The 16,956-nt window shown below is 43.5% G+C and overlaps 1 protein-coding gene across 1 annotated transcript in view; it reads left to right on the top strand.

The window, feature by feature from the left end:
- The window catches only part of LOC124133233 (potassium voltage-gated channel subfamily C member 3-like), a 77,666-nt gene that overhangs the window by 33,477 nt on the left and 27,233 nt on the right, over positions 1-16,956 (top strand). Inside the window, exon 2 of the mRNA XM_046497547.2 lies at positions 15,338-15,603. Coding sequence (XP_046353503.1) covers positions 15,338-15,603 — 266 coding nt within the window. The remainder of the gene's footprint in view (positions 1-15,337; positions 15,604-16,956) is intronic.

Raw genomic sequence — 16,956 nt, 5'->3', positions numbered from 1 at the left:
TCCACTGTCCCTACCAGACCACCTTGCTCGCTAACTGCTTCCGGTATCTGATGTTGAAAACGTAATGATCGTCATCGGGGGACGACAGAAACGCGCACTGTTTAAATACCAAGTCAATATCTCGCCAGTGCTGTACCCCCGATGAATGGCGGGGGTGATTAGCGGAAGAGGTGCCTGTTCGCATCCGTGTCATTAATGGTGGTCTATCTCTTAATGGTTCCAGAACAAAGTTGGACGGTTTAACCCATGGACCTCACAGTCAGTGTCTCGTGGGTTGTTATGCTATTCGGAAACACCGGACACTTCCTATTGACGTGAGGGAGACAAGGCTCTCGTGTCCTGCTCGTAACGGGATTTACAGCCATGTTAAACTGGTTCATTATGGAGAGGCTGATACAATAAGAGGCGCTCACACTTAGGTTCTTCGTGTGCGATGGCTTGAAAGACAACCAACTAAAGTAACCTTTTCATTGACTTTTATTTGATCGATTACAGTTAAATAATGCATTAATGTGTCTCACTATATCTGGCGATTGGTTAATCTGGTGGTAACGTTAATTGTTAGTGCATCTCAATGTCAAACAAGATCCGGATTCAAAACGGCAATTGTCCGGCTCTACCTCCCGAAGAGTGACGTTTAAATATCCTGTCTCCAGAAAATTTCATAGCTACGAACAACACCCTCACCCCGATCCCCCACTCATACAACGCGTTTAAGATAAGCAGCACAGCTATACCACAATCAGATCTTAGTTCTCGCTACCGCTAAACAAAGATCTGAGGACATCCCATTAGGGGTCACTTCAGAACGACCTTTCATCCGATCAATCAGAGCGTCGCTTACCAGATCATGAAGGTGACAGTCGGAATGTGATTGCAAATCATGCATCCTCAAAATCTTTAACACAGGGTATTCCGAACGATAGTTACGGGTTTAACGACTAAATCCATACAATCTTGACCATCTATTAGCCATTCCAGAATGTTCTTTTGTTCAGGTTCCAATTTATTTTTATCGAGAATTTGTCAAAATTGTCAATTGTGTTGTCAATTGTTTCGAAGCGTAGTCGCCAAATTGAAATTAGTGCCGTAAAGCACGAGAAAGCTGCCTTCTGACTGGCTAATGTCGACTTCTTGTCAGTTATTTCATTGGTCGGTCAATTTTCGCGCAAGGTCGGTCTGACGTGACACGTAATGGGATGTCCTCAGATCTTTGTTTAGCGGTAGCGAGAACTAAGATATGATTTTAATGAGCTTGAGCTATACCAATGACATCATTGAAAATACAAAGGAAGAAATCTTGAACATCACTGGTTTATCAAATACAAATCTATGCACCAGTATTTCATTGTATTCTCCTTCCAGTGCTATTTTGAGGAGCATTGTGATACTAAAAGATGACTTTTTTGGACACTCAGAAGATGTTTTGTTGAATATGTGTTGAATAATAGTATTTGTATGATTACTATCAAAACCAATTGTTTAAAAACGGGGTCAATTACAAACTGAGATGGTCTAGTGTTGTTCTTATTATCACACAAAAAAAACCAATGAAAAACAAATGCACAGTGTCACCATTCACAATACGTGTTTTAACGAGAATATTATGTTTTGAATGATTATCTTTGCCAAGCAGAATAGTTTGCACCATACTATACGACCCGTTGTTTATGTACGGGTTCGTCACAAAACGTGTAGCACCAACTGCTATGATGATAAAATTATCCAGTGATAAAGAGAATAGTTTCTTGCATAGAAGTCCAACACCCCATCAATTGCTTCGAGGACAAGAAACAACCGCAGATTAAATAACATTTTCAATCAGAAATCGATATTTAATCATCGTAAAATAACGACGTTCTACAACGCAATCTCCGGACGGTACGTTCTTGACAATATTTACACAACCGGAAGACAATTCAGATATGTATCTTTGATACCCCGACCAGCTTCCCCGTGACATCAACACTGGGTGACACACACAGGTGGGCATTCTGCATTAACCCTTGGTAGCCCATACAAGGAGGCACGTAACATTAACCCTTGGTGACCCATACCAGGAGGCAACCCCTGAAGATCCGGGTTATAATTCGTCTTCAGCAACTCATGCTTGTCGTAAGAGGCGCGATCGGGTGGTCAGACTCGCTGACGTGGTTGATGCATGTCATCATATCCCAATTGCGAAGATCGATGTTCTTCATGTCAATCACTGGATTATCTGGACCGGATTCGATTATTTAGAGACCGCCGTGAAATAGCTGAAGTATTGCCTAATGCGGCACTAATAAAGAAAGAAAGAAACAAACAAACACAGCATACAAGGAAGCATTCAATATTAACCCTTGGTGCCCCATACACGGAAGCACTCAACATTAACCGCTGGTGCCCAGTACAAGAGGCACTTAACATTAACCCTTGGTGCCCCATACACGGAGGCACTCAATATTAACCCTTGGTGCCCCATACACGGAGGCACTCAACATTAACCCTTGGTGCCCCATACACGGAGGCACTCAACATTAACCCTTGGTTCCCCAAACAAGGAAGCACTCAACATTAACCCTTGGTTCCCCATACAAGGAAGCACTCAACATTAACCCTTGATGCTCCATACAAGGAAGCACTCAATATTAACCCTTGGTGCACCATTCAGGGAGAATTCAGCAATAACCCTTAGTGGTCCATACAAACGGGCACTCCACACCAATATGTGATGGCCCATACATCTGGGTGCTCAACGTTAACTATGAAGCACTCAATATTAACACATGGAGACTCACACACGAAGCCACTTTTAATATAATATAAAACACTATGACGTCACCATGTCCGTACAGGCCGACCAACTTGTGAGGGTTTTTACAAGACGTCGATTAGCCAATCAGAGAGCTGGACCCCTTACGCCACCACAATACCACAAGTCATGTTGTTACACGTGAAAAGTAATTAAATCCCCTAAAATGGCCTGGGAAAAGTAACATTGAAACAGCACCTCATGTTGCGAAGCCCGTTAAATCGGAAATAACAAAGAACGTAGGACCGCTGTTGTTTTTTATCAAAGCTCAATCCCTGCATGTGGTTTTAGCTAGGTGCACAGGGGTTCCAGTTTCGACTCAGTGACCTACATCAACATTTCCAGAACGTTTTTTACAATCGTCTTACGGTAATCTTGGCAGTCAAGTTAACCTATACCTTTTGTTTGTTTGTTGTTTGACGCCCATCATTATTGCAGTTGTGAGACGGCGGTCTGCAAGAAATCGAGTCTGGACCAGACAATCCAGTGGTTGACATCATGAGCATCGATCAACTGGGATACGATGACATGCATCAACCAGGTCAGCGAGCCTGATCACACGATCCCGTTAGTCGCCTCTTACGACAGGCATATACGGCAAGCATGGGTTGCTGAAGACCTATTCTAACCCGGATCTTTAATGGTTTAACCTGTACATAATACATTTCACATGTTTCAACTATGGAACATGAAGAAGGGTCCATGACCTCGCTGAGAGTGGTACCAGATGAGTACCAGCAAAGTCTATTGTACGATTCCGACAATATCATGACTGTTTATGAACTACTATAAAATAGTGATGCTACCAAATACATGCAAGGGCAAGTCAGTTATTCACCTGAAAAAAACTTGGGACCACATAGTACAGGTCAGGTTTGTCACTGATGCGTCAAATTTGAAAATGTCCCCCCATATATCTACCATAAAACGTTTGGAAAGCTTTGCTAAGGCCCTGGATGTTGTAACCTTGATCCAACAATCTTTGTGCAAAAGTCGCATGACCTGGTGTCCGAAAAAAAAAAAATGCGTTGTGAAATCTTTGTTCGAATCCTTCTTTCTGAGATACCCGTAAAGATCCGGGGTAGAATAGGTCTTCAGCAACCCCTGCTTGCCGTGAAAGGCGACTATGCTTGTCGTAAGAGGCGACTAACGGGATAGGGTGGTCAGGCTCGCTGACTTGGTTGATGCATGTCATCGTATCCCAATTGCGTGGATCGATGCTCATGATATCAATCACTGGATTGTCTGGTCCGGACTCGATTATTTACAGACAGCTGTCATATAGCTGGAATATTGCTGAGTGCGGCGTTAACCAACCAACCAACCAACCGTGTCTACCGTATCTGTACCGACTGTCCCGAGGTCAGACTGACCTGCGACGGACACGCGAGTGTATGTTATTGTCCTTCATTGTGTAGACCTGAGTGTAAAGTCCGTGATAGACTCATGTGTGCCATGGCGGACAGGCGGGCATGATCCTCTGAAGTAGTGTTTGTTCATCTGATTAGGCCTACAGACGTATTACTTCTTGTTGTTCTCAGTCTGACCAAATGAAGGAACATCAAACATTGGTCAGATCGTAGGCTCAGACAAAAATGCATGGGAAATCCACGACGTCAAGAGACGCTGGAACCGTTCGTTTGATTCCTAATAGGTCAGCTGGCGACCTCCTTTGGGAATTTGGACCCAGGTTTCAGGGTCAGTGATTATTTAACAGCAATCACATAGAAGGATTCATATTCAGTTATCCACGTCTGATAGGGTCGGTGTCTTGGTTTGGGCCGGGGTTGTGAAGGAAAATTGATATTAATGGATTGCTGCTTGACGCCTAAAGTCTGGGTCCACAGCAGGAGGAGCTATTTGTGTTGGTCTACTGTATAGGTCATGTTCATAACACCCCTGTTCTGTCAGGATCTTTATTAGTGTGTAACATCCCCAAAGAAGAAAGTCTCCCCCTTAGTAAAACACGTTATTTTGGGAAATTTGTACTTTTAGCTAATAATGTGAGGTTTTGATTGGAAAATAATATGACATATAGTGTGTTCGTTAAAGCGTGATGTAACCGTGTATTACACGTCAAGTTTGACATGCATCGGTCAATTTCTTGAAGACCCCAAGTCATTCAGTGTGTAATATTTGAAGGGTGTATTTGCTTTAACCATCTGCTGATTGGTTTATCCGACACGTGTCGTTAGAATTCAATTATACTGTACAAATTTGATTGAGCAGTTTGCCTATAATTCAAGCACGGAGCCATGGGGCCGAGAAGTAGGGATGCTCCTTGATCGAGCGCCTGATATTGTGGGCAAAAAACTGCTGGCCTGTCAGTGTAAGCTCACTCATAATGAAATCCCGAGGTTTTTCTGGAAATAATCAATACAAAGTGTCGAGATTCTGTGTCCTCCTGGAAGCGGTTCCGTGCCAGTCATGTGAGATGTCTTGAAGGAAGAAACACGTCTCTCTCTCGTCACGCTAGGACGGCAGGTGGATTGTCTTGGAGGAAGAAACACGGCTCTCTCTCGTCACGCTAGGACGGCAGGTGGATGGTCTTGGAGGAAGAAACACGGCTCTCTCTCGTCACGCTAGGACGGCAGGTGGATGGTCTTGGAGGAAGAAACACGGCTCTCTCTCGTCACGCTAGGACGGCAGGTGGATTGTCTTGGAGGAAGAAACACGGCTCTCTCTCGTCACGCTAGGACGGCAGGTGGATTGTCTTGGAGGAAGAAACACGGCTCTCTCTCGTCACGCTAGGACGGCAGGTGGATTGTCTTGGAGGAAGAAACACGTCTCTCTCTCGTCACGCTAGGACGGCAGGTGGATTGTCTTGGAGGAAGAAACACGGCTTTCCTTTCGTCACGCTAGGACGGCAGGTGGATTGTCTTGGAGGAAGAAACACGGCTCTCTCTCGTCACGCTAGGGCGGCAGGTGGATTGTCTTGTCACCACACACTTTTGGGGTTGAATTCTGAGTGGCTCAGCGGTGCTAGAACTGAAGAGCTACCAATTACTTAGTTGTGCAGGTTAAAGTATATGACCTTTGCATTAAGAAAGCATGAGAGTGAGACGAAGAAGAGGAGAGAGAGAGAAGAGGAGAAAGAAAAATCTCGTGAGAAGATAAGACAAAGATGAATCGAGAAGATAAATAAAAGCGACAAAACCATTTCCACATTCATAAGAAATCTAAATCAGAGTTGATTGTACGATTCCGACAATATAGTTAGCATGTTTGTACTGAATCACTATCAAATATTGATGATACCAGGTGTTCGCGAAAAGGTGAGCGCAAACTGTCTAACAGGTGGCACCCGTCACAAACACAGGCAATGGCAAGTCAATTGGTCACCCGAAAAAACACGGGAATATATGGTACAAGTCAAAATAGCATCGGATGAAAGAAAGAACGAGAGAATGGACGAGCGGAAGGACGGGTAAACGAGAGAATATATATGAGGAAGGATGAGAGGACGAGGGAATGAGAGGAAGAACGAGAGGACGAGAGAATGAGAGGAAGGACGAGAGAATGTGTGGAAGGACGAGAGGAAGGACGAAATAATTGAGAGGAAGGATGAAAATCAGAACAAGCGGAAGGACAACATGAGAGGAAGAACGAGAGAATGGACAAGAGGATGAGAGGAAGGACGATAGAATGAGAAGAAATACGAGAGAACGAGAGTAAGGACGAGAGAATGAAAGGAAGACGAGAGGAAGAACGAAATAATGGGAGGAAGGGCGATAGAATGAGAGGAAGAACGAAAGAATGAGAGGAAGAACGAGAGAATGAGAGGAAGAATGAGCGGAAGGACGAGAGAATGGGTGGAAGGATGAAAGAATTGAGAGGAAGGATGAAAGGACAAGCGGAAGGACAACATGAGAGGAACGAGGGAATGGACTAGGGGATGAGAGGAAGGACGATAGAATGAGAGAAATACGAGAGAATGAGAGGAAGAATGAGAGGAAAAACGAGAGTAGATAGGAAGAAAGAGAGAATGAGAGGAAGAAAGAGAGAATGAGAGGAAGAACGAGAGAATGAGAGGAAGAAAGAGAATGAGAGGAAGAATGAGAAGATGAGAGGAAGAACGAGAAGATGAGAGGAAGAACGAGAGAATGGACGAGCGGAAGGACGAGAGAATGAGAGGAAGGACATGAGGAAGAACGAGAGGAAGCGTATGCTAAGAGCCTAATGGGAAAGAGAGAGGATGAGTTGGTAGAGGAAGAGAACAGGGACTCAGTTGTGATTATCGCCCATTTAAACAGGGCTAATTGTCAGCGTTATTTTGCCTCTTTCCCCAAATGGAGTCTGTTTCGTCGGCTAGTCGGGGATGGTTATCCTCTGGCGTTGACGTTTTATGTTTACTTGAGCTTGGTCGATGTTTCTGTTAGTTGGTTTGTTGTTTAACGCCGCACTCAGCAATATTCCAGCTATATGACGGCGGTCTGTACGTCATCGAGTATGGACCAGACAATCCAGTGATTGACAACATGAGTGTTTCTGTTTGTGAACTGGCATCCACGAGTTTCAGCAGCATTTATCAATTTTGCTGAGTCAACTGCAAAAGAAATGTTGGAATCGAGACATTAAAACTATTCTTCACTGTGTTGCAAAACGAACATATTTCTGAAATGTGTTTTCTATATTTATGAATATCCGAATCTCTGCACTTCTTCTCAGCAGACGTAATTCAAAATTAACATACCGTTCTTAGTTTCAACAAAATCTGTATGGGCTAAAATGCGCTATCGTGTCACTGGACACCTGATGCTTATAGCTGGAGGACCATAATTGATGCGATCTTGGATTAACATCTACGGAAAGTGGATTTTGGGCACAACTCGGGGACGTAGTGAGTGAGTGAGTGAGTATGGTTTTACGCCGCTTTTGGCCATATTCCAGCAATATCACGGCGGGGGACACCAGAAATGGGCTTCACACATTGTACCCATGTCGGGAATCGAACCCGGGTCTTGGGCGTGACGAGTGAACGCTTTAACCACTAGGCTACCCGACCGCCCCTTAGGGGACGTAGCTCTGCAAAGGGAGGTAATGGGCAAGCGGAAATCTGATAAGAGAGTGGGTTTGACCTTGGTTACACCGTTGGTAGCTATATTCCAGCAATGTGACAGTGGGGACACAAGTAATGGGCTTCACTCATAATGTTTTCACTTGGGACAAATATTTGTTTGTTATAACGATAAAAAGTGGGGAATCGAACCCGGGCCTTCGGCGTGGTGAGCTTTAAGCGCTTGGCTATCCCACCGCCAAACGAGTGTTTTTGTTTTGTTAATGGGATGGCAGTGAAAACCGAAACATTGTTGCCAGTCTTGCATTAGCAGAACAGATGTCTGATTCGTCTAGAAAAACTGTAAACCACAAACTGCCCAGCAATTAGACAACTTTACGATTTTGTTTGCAAAGAACTTCGTCTCTCCTTTCTAACGCCGATGGTGTGACGGCATGAACCGCGTGGTCGATATGGACGCTGTCCTTCTTATACTGGCGTAGTCGGCTCATAAACACCTTGTGTGGCTGTTGGTCGAACCAGCGCAAATGGAATTACCTTCATCCAGACGCCTGTATCGACTTAAAGGAATCTTTTCAAGCTGATCTGAGGCGAAGAAGAAGAACGACAACTCATGCCAATGGGAACACTTGCCACCAGGTGTTGCACCGCGGAGGCTCAAGGTTGGGGAATTTAGAGCCAAATCGCTTTATCGGATTTAAGAGTGAGTGAGTTGTGTTTAACGCCGTATTGAACAGTACTACAGTGATATCACGTCGTGTCAGCTTGATATCGGATGAAAACTCGAAGCAGGTCTTTCACCTTTACCACCTGGCGAGATCCACAAGCACGGGCGTGGTTCTGACTAAGTCTAGAAACGACCTCAGTCCGAACAGGCATTCGAACCCACGATCTTAGGTTTCTAGCACGCCTAACTGAATAATTTGGCATCCCATGCCCCAATCGGACTTCAGAGGAAGGGAAGTTTAAATACAATAGTTAGATCACCTGGAAATAAATACGTTAGGTTGTCCAGGTATGTTGGTTGGTAGGTTTGCTCATGAGATCAATGCTCATAATATCAATCACTGGCTTATCTGGCCCAGACTCGATTATTTACAGACCGCCGTCATATAGCTGGAATATTGCTGAGTGCGGCATTAAACAACATACCAACAAACAACGGGTCTGTCCAGGTATGTCTGTCCCCACCACCTGATTCCACGTACTTTGTGAAGCTGGCCCTTGAATGTCAGCTGACCATCGGAACTGTCTGAAGGCTAACCCACGCAACTCAAATCAACGTTATAACAGTTGCTCTCAGAAATGATGATCCGATATTAAACATGGCCGCCTCGTCAGCCATATTGAAAGCCTTATTTTAGTCCATTCCTCAGCTGTTTCTAATTGTATCAGTTTTGACACGTAGAGTGACTATGTTCTGATATATAGAGTGAGTGAGTGACTTAGAGTCAATAGCGTAAATATTAACATCAACGTCAGAGAACAAAACCAGACTCCATTGTCCACCGAAACAGATTCAATTTGGCATAAAAAAACATTGGCATTTCTTTAATAGTCTCTGCCAAGACATTCACCTTTTTTTTATTCCTGTTGGCTGATGTGTGCCTTATTTCCTACAGGTAAGACCACAGAATATCAATTACCAGTGTCTTGAAATATAACTCCGTGGATTTTCTTGAAATTATAGCGTGCGTTTTATCGCCCCAAGCAGTAAACATTACCCTACAACGTCCGCTATATAACCACAGCATCATAAACAGCGACCTCGACGGCGCGAAAGCTTAGACGCTGATTGTGGTTTATGTAAAATGGAAGCTATGAAGGGTTTATGCGACAAAACTAATCAACCTGAATCGGGCAAATTGTCAGACATCGAATCAAGAGCGCCAGAAGAACGTCAACTCATGCCAAATTTTTTTATTAAACGGCCCTTAGTACAAAAACTATACGTATTTCTTGTTGAAATTTACACGACGCGCTATCGTCGATTTACAACCTCACACCAGTTTTAACATCATCATGATCGCATCATGCAATAAGCCTCAACCCAGATGACTAATTCAGCTTTGCGTCCTTCACACTGAAGAGGGAAATTGGTATAAAGCCCCGCAATTGATTGTCTGCACGGGCCGCACGTGTGCATGTATTGATCTCATAGTGCACGGGATTCCCGTGCTTTTTCCGTAACGATGAATTAAGCAAATCAGGAGCCTGGATGGCACATGATTCACTGCCATGGCTTCCACGACTTGAATCCGAATCTTTAAATCTCCCACAGTAGGAAGAGTGGTTTTTTTTAGGTCTGGCGGTTGCCGCCAATCTTCCTTGGGTTTTTTAATCATCCCATGATGCGAGTTTGTGAGAGCCGCTGGCAATTTCGCCATGGTCACACCCATCTGGAAATGTACATTTTACGTTCATGAATAGATTATTGGGTATTAGGTACATCAAGTTCACCCATTGTTTTGTTTGTTGATTAACGCCGCACTCAGCAATGGCCCAGCTATATAAAGTTCACTCTTTTGTAACCACTATTCTTGTCGTAAGAGGCGACTAACGGGATCGGGCCGTCAGGCTGGCTGACTTGGTTGATGAATGTCATCGTATCCCAATTGCTCATGATATCAATCACTGGCTTGAACAGTGTCATGTAGCTGGAATATTGCTGAGTGCAGCGTTTAACAAAAAACAAACAAACAACAACGACACACTTCTATCTCAAACTTGAAACGAACCACGTCTCGTTTATCGCCTATCCTGAACTTCTGTTTGAGATTGTATTTGGAAGAATTTTGTTTCTTTGTTTGTCTTATTGTCTTCCTCATCGCATAGTGTTATCTTTATACCACGAGGGGCGGTCGGGTAGCCGAGTGGTTAATGCGTTTGCTCGTCACGCCGAAGACCAGGGATCGATACCCGACATGGGTACAATGTGTGAAGCCCATTTCTGGTGTCCCCGCCGTGATATTGCTGAAATATTGCATAAAGCGGCGTAAAACCAAACTCACTCACTCACTAATACCACGATTATTGTATGACGGTGGTATAAAAAGGTTTCAAAGAAAAGTTTAAATAGATCACTCTGGTAAAGCTGGCCCTTGTTTGCTTCTTTCAAACCACATGTCGGCATTGAGCTTTGAATAGTACAAAACAATTGGAGTCCTCCCTTTTTTTGCATTTCCGATCTATGAATTTCTCAACATGAGACGTTATTTCAACGCTAGGCTTCTCAGGACCTCCCTAGGGATCGTAATGGGTTCACACTTGTAAAGACCCGTGAAGATCCGGGGTAGAATAGGTCATCAGTAGACCATGCTTGCCGTTAGAGGCGACTAACGGAATCGGGCGGTCAGGCTCGCTGACATGGTTGATGCATGTCATCGTATCCCAATTGCGTGGATCGACGTTCATGATTCAATCACTGGATTGTCTGGTTCAGACTCGATTATTTACAGACCGCCGTCACATAGCTGTAATATCGCTGAGTGCGGCGTTAAACAACAAAGAAATAAATCACGCTTGAAACAACCCAGTTTAATGGATATGTCCAAGCTACAATAACTACTCACAGGTATGGTAGACAAATATAATATCCGCCTGTCTGTGTTGTCTTTCGTGTCGCCTCTTATCACGTGATCATCTCCTGCCCTAGCAGTGATGTCACTGAAATTCTATTGACTTGATACATCCATGCCTTCATTTGAGATGAAGTGTTACTTTAGGAGGGGAATGTTATTTACGCACACTGGTTACATTCCAGTCAATACACGACTCTAAAATTCCTGTTTTCATCAGAATGGAGATGATATGATATCGGTACCATAAAAAGCCACTCGCTCTTGGTGCATATTTGATGGGCACATACAGTTCCGTTGTCTTTGGAGTCAATGGAATCATGAAAAACTGTATCCTCAAAAGACTGGTACATTTTGGGAGATATGAGAAAATAATTCCCGGAAGAGGCCAAAAGAAAACATGTGTGATGAGAATCGATTACAGGGCCTGTTGTACAAGATTGGATTTCGCATGGGTATATGGAGAGAAGAATGAGGATGTGTCATAAAAAAACCATGGACTGTCATTATGAGGCTTTGATAGGGGATAAACTACGCATATATCTTCAGAGTATTGAGAATCTAGGCGTATGAACCACTTTCAGTGTATTGAGAAATTAGACGTACGGACCACTTTCAATGTATTGAGAATCTAGGCGTATGGACCACTTTCAGTGTATTGAGAATCTAGGCGTACGGACCACCTTCAGTGTATTGGGAATCTAGGCTTATGAACCACTTTCAGTGTATTGATGATCTACGTGTACGGACCACCTTCAGTGTATTAAAATTCGTGTCATATGGACCACTTTCAGTGTATTGAGAATCTTGGCGTATGGACCACCTTCAGTGTATTGAGAATCTAGGCTTATGAACCACTTTCAGTGTATTGAGGATCTAGGTGTATGGACCACCTTCAGTGTATTGAAATTCGTGTCATATGGACCACTGTCAGTGTATTGATAATCTTGGCGTATGGACCACTTTCAGTGTATTGAGAATCTAGGCGTATGGACCGCCTTCAGTGTATTGAGAATCTAGGCGTATGGACCACCTTCAGTGTATTGAGAATCTAGGCTTATGAACCACTTTCAGTGTATTGAGAATCTAGGCGTATGTACCACTTTCAGTGTAATGAGAATCTTGTCATATCGACCACCTTCAGTGTATTGAGAATCTAGGCGTATGGATCACTTTCAGTGTATTGAGAATCTAGGCGTATGAACCACTTTCGGTGTATTGAGAATCTAGGCGTATGGACCATCTTCAGTGTATTGAGAACCTAGGCGTACGGACCACCTTCAGTGTATTGAGAATCTAGGCGTATGAACCACTTTCAGTGTATTGATAATCTAGGCGTATGAACAACCTTCAGTGTATTGAGAATCTAGGCGTATAGACCATTTTCAATGTATTGAGAATCTAGGCGTATGAACCATCTTCAGTGTATTGAGAATCTAGGCGTATGAATCACCTTCAGTGTATTGAGAATCCTGTCATATCGACCATCTACAGTGTATTGGGAATCTAGGCATATGGACCACTTTCAGTGTATTGAGAATCTAGGCGTATGGACCACCTTCAGTGTATTGAGAACCTACGCGTACGAACCACCTTCAGTGTATTGAGAATCTAGGCATATGAACCACTTTCAGTGTATTGAGAATCTAGGCATACGGACCACTTTCAGTGTATTGAGAATCTAGGTGTACGGACCACTTTCAATGTATTGAGAATCTAGCGTATGAACAACCTTCAGTGTATCGGGAATCTTGTCATATCGACCACCTTCAGTGTATTGAGAATCCAGGCGTATGAACCACTTTCAGTGTATTGAGAATCTAGGCGTATGAACCACTTTCAGTGTATTGAGAATCTAGGCATACGGACCACTTTCAGTGTATTGAGAATCTAGGTGTACGGACCACTTTCAATGTAATGAGAATCTAGGCGTATGAACCACTTTCAGTGTATTGAGAATGTAGGTGTACGGACCATCTTCAGTGTATTTACAATCCAGGCGTATGAACCACTTTCAGTGTATTGAGAATCTAGGTGTACGCACCACTTTCAGTGTATTGAGAATCTAGGTGTACGCACCACTTTCAGTGTATTGAGAATCTAGGTGTACGGACCACCTTCAGTGTATTGAGAATCTAGGCGTATGAACCACTTTCAGTGTATTGAGAATCTAGTCGTTCGCACCACTTTCAGTGTATTGGGAATATAGACGAAATAGTACTGACTGCGTCGTCAACCAAACCATCAACACCTACATGGTATTGACTACGTTCAAATCAGTCGCCACAGAACACGTGTGCCTTTACACTCTGATGCTTTGAGGTGCTCTCAGTCAAACTGAAATGTAACACAAACTGTCAATTATACGCTAAATAATGTATTACTTCCGAGAATTTAAGCCGGGTTTCTAATTTTTATTTCATTTGGGTTTACGATAGCTTAGGGGCATGTAACAGGATACTTAGCGGTTATGAGGTCATATGATCTCCCTGATGACGCCATTACCCTGTAACATCTGGCTTCAGCGAGCCCGCATCAGCAAGACTGCCAATTCTCGTTTGTCTCCGTCACACAGCGCAATACCATTCAACGATTACATGTACAAAGGAAGGAACTCGGCTGTGCCAGTACCGTTATTGGAGAAGCATTGATATTTGATTTTCTTTCTGGCTTGGAAGGTCTTCGTGATTAAGTTTTCTTGTCCTCATGTTTCGTACATAAAGTGTATTGGGGTTGTAAAATGAACAGGTTTGATTTCTGCGGAAAGGAAATTCAGTTATACAATAACGGCAATGTCGGCTATGTCACGAACTGTCATGTCTGGTGATGGATACTGTTTCGAAATACCACGTGACATGTGCATTAATCAGTTTTGTACTCGCCTATTTACGTCATACGTTCAAGTGAACAATGATGCGCAAGCAACGTTGAACACGTGCAAAGCATTATCGATGAACAATTTACGGTTCACAGGTGCAAAGCATTAACGATGAACAATTTACGGTTCACAGGTGCAAAGCATTAACGATGAACAATTTACGGTTCACAGGTGCAAAGCATTAACGATGAACAATTTACGGTTCACAGGTGCAAATAAACAACGACGTACAATTTACGGTTAACAGGTGCAAATAAACAACGACGTACAATTTACGGTTAACAGATGCCAATAAACAACAACGTACAATTTACGGTTAACAGGTGCAAATTAACAATGACGTACAATTTACGGTTTACAGGTGCAAATTAACAATGACGTACAATTTACGGTTAACAGGTGCAAATTAACAATGACGTACAATTTACGGTTAACAGGCGCGAAATGAACAATGACGTACAATTTACGGTTAACAGGTGCAAATTAACAATGACGTACAATTTACGGTTAACAGGCGCAAATCAACAACGACGTACAATTTACGGTTAACAGGCGCAAATTAACAATGACGTACAATTTACGGTTAACAGGTGCAAATTAACAATGACGTACAATTTACGGTTAACAGGTGCAAATCAATGACGTACAATTTACGGTTAACAGGTGCCAATCAACAACGACGTACAATTTACATTGCAAATCGAGAATTCACAATTTACGCTTAAGACATACAAATCAAGAACGAAGCACATCTTACGTCTATCATGTCTAAATCAAGAACGATGCACAAGTTACATTTAATGCGTACAAATCAGGGGCAATTCACAATTTACGTGTAGCACGTTAGAATCAAGAACAATGTACAAGTGGCTCTCTTACGACAAGAATTGGTAACTGGGAACCAATACTTTCCAGGAATCGTCAGAAATTAAATAATCAGAAACCATAGTTCGAAATCAGACTGTGTTTAATCTCTGAGATATGTTTCATTGACACTGGAAGTAATTGCGACGTGTAAATATGTCTGCCCTGCTTCAGTACGCATTCATTTTGCGAATCCTATGTTACAGGTGAGCTGCACGTGCCCCTGGAGGTGTGTGGAGCTGTGGTGAAGCGCGAGCTGGACTTCTGGCAGATGAACGAACACGAGATTAAGGCCTGCTGTTGGCGCCATTACCGCTCCTACATAGAGAATCAGAGGATACTCGACTCATTTGACTCCTCGCTCCAGAAGGAAAACTTTAACGTCGACCTCAACGTCCTGACAGGATGGAAGTACTGGCAGACAAAGATCTGGCTCATCCTAGATCATCCGAGGACATCACGACTGGCCATGGTAAGTGTAGCATGTATTGCCGATAGCGTGTCCTAGATCACCGGAGGACATCACGACTGGCCACTGTAAGTGTAGTATATATCGATCTCATTAAAATCAGATCTTAGTTCTCGCTACCGCTAAACAAAGATCTGAGGACATCCCATTAGGGGTCACGTCAGAACGACCTTTCATCCGACCAATCAGAGCGTCGCTTACCAGATCATGAAATTTACAGTTGGAATGTGATTGCTAATCATGCAACCTCGAAAACTTAAACACAGGGTATTCCGAACGATAGTTACGGGCTCAAGGACTGAATCCATACCATCTAGACCATTCCAGAATGTTCTTTTGTTCAGGTTTCAATTTTTTTATCAAGAATTTGTCAAAATATGTTTCGAAGCGTACACGCCAATTTGAAATTAGTGCCGTAAAGCACGAGAAAGTTGCCTTCTGATTGGCTAATGTCGACTTCTTGTCAGTCATTTCATTGGTCGGTCAAAGTTCGCGCAAGGTCGGTCTGACGTGACCCGTAATGAGATGTCCTCAGATCTTTGTTTAGCGGAAGCGAGTATATATTGCCGATAGCGGGTCCTGGATCACCGAGGACAACACGACTGGCCATGGTAAGTGTAGTATATATTGCCGATAGCGGGTCCTAGATCACCCGAGGCCATCACGACTGGCCATGATTATTGTAGTATATATTGCCGAGAGCGGGTCCTAGATTGCCCGAGGCCATCACGACTGACCATGATTAGTGTAGTATATATTGCTGATAGCGGGTCCTAGATTGACCGAGGCCATCACGACTGGCCATGATTAGTGTAGTATATATTGCTGATAGCGGGTCCTAGATTGACCGAGGCCATCAAGACTGGCCATGATTAGTGTAGTATATATTGCTGATAGCGGGTCCTAGATTGCCCGAGGCCATCAAGACTGGCCATGATTAGTGTAGTATATATTGCCGATAGTTGGTCCTAGATTGCCCGAGGCCATCAAGACTGGCCATGATTAGTGTAGTATATATTGCTGATAGCGGGTCCTAGATTGACCGAGGCCATCAAGACTGGCCATGATTAGTGTAGTATATATTGCTGATAGCGGGTCCTAGATTGCCCGAGGCCATCAAGACTGGCCATGATTAGTGTAGTATATATTGCCGATAGTTGGTCCTAGATTGCCCGAGGCCATCACGACTGGCCATGATTAGTGTAGTATATATTGCTGATAGCGGGTCCTAGATCACCGAGGCCATCACGACTGGCCATGATTAGTGTAGTATATATTGCTGATAGCGGGTCCTAGATTGCCCGAGGCCATCACGACTGGCCATGGTAAGTGTAGTATATATTGCTGATAGCGGGT

This window comes from Haliotis rufescens, unplaced genomic scaffold, assembly GCF_023055435.1.
Source record: "Haliotis rufescens isolate VD_foot unplaced genomic scaffold, xgHalRufe1.0.p SCAF_2, whole genome shotgun sequence".
Classification (NCBI taxonomy): Eukaryota; Metazoa; Mollusca; class Gastropoda; order Lepetellida; family Haliotidae; genus Haliotis; species Haliotis rufescens.
This window is presented reverse-complemented; position numbering and strand designations above follow the sequence as displayed.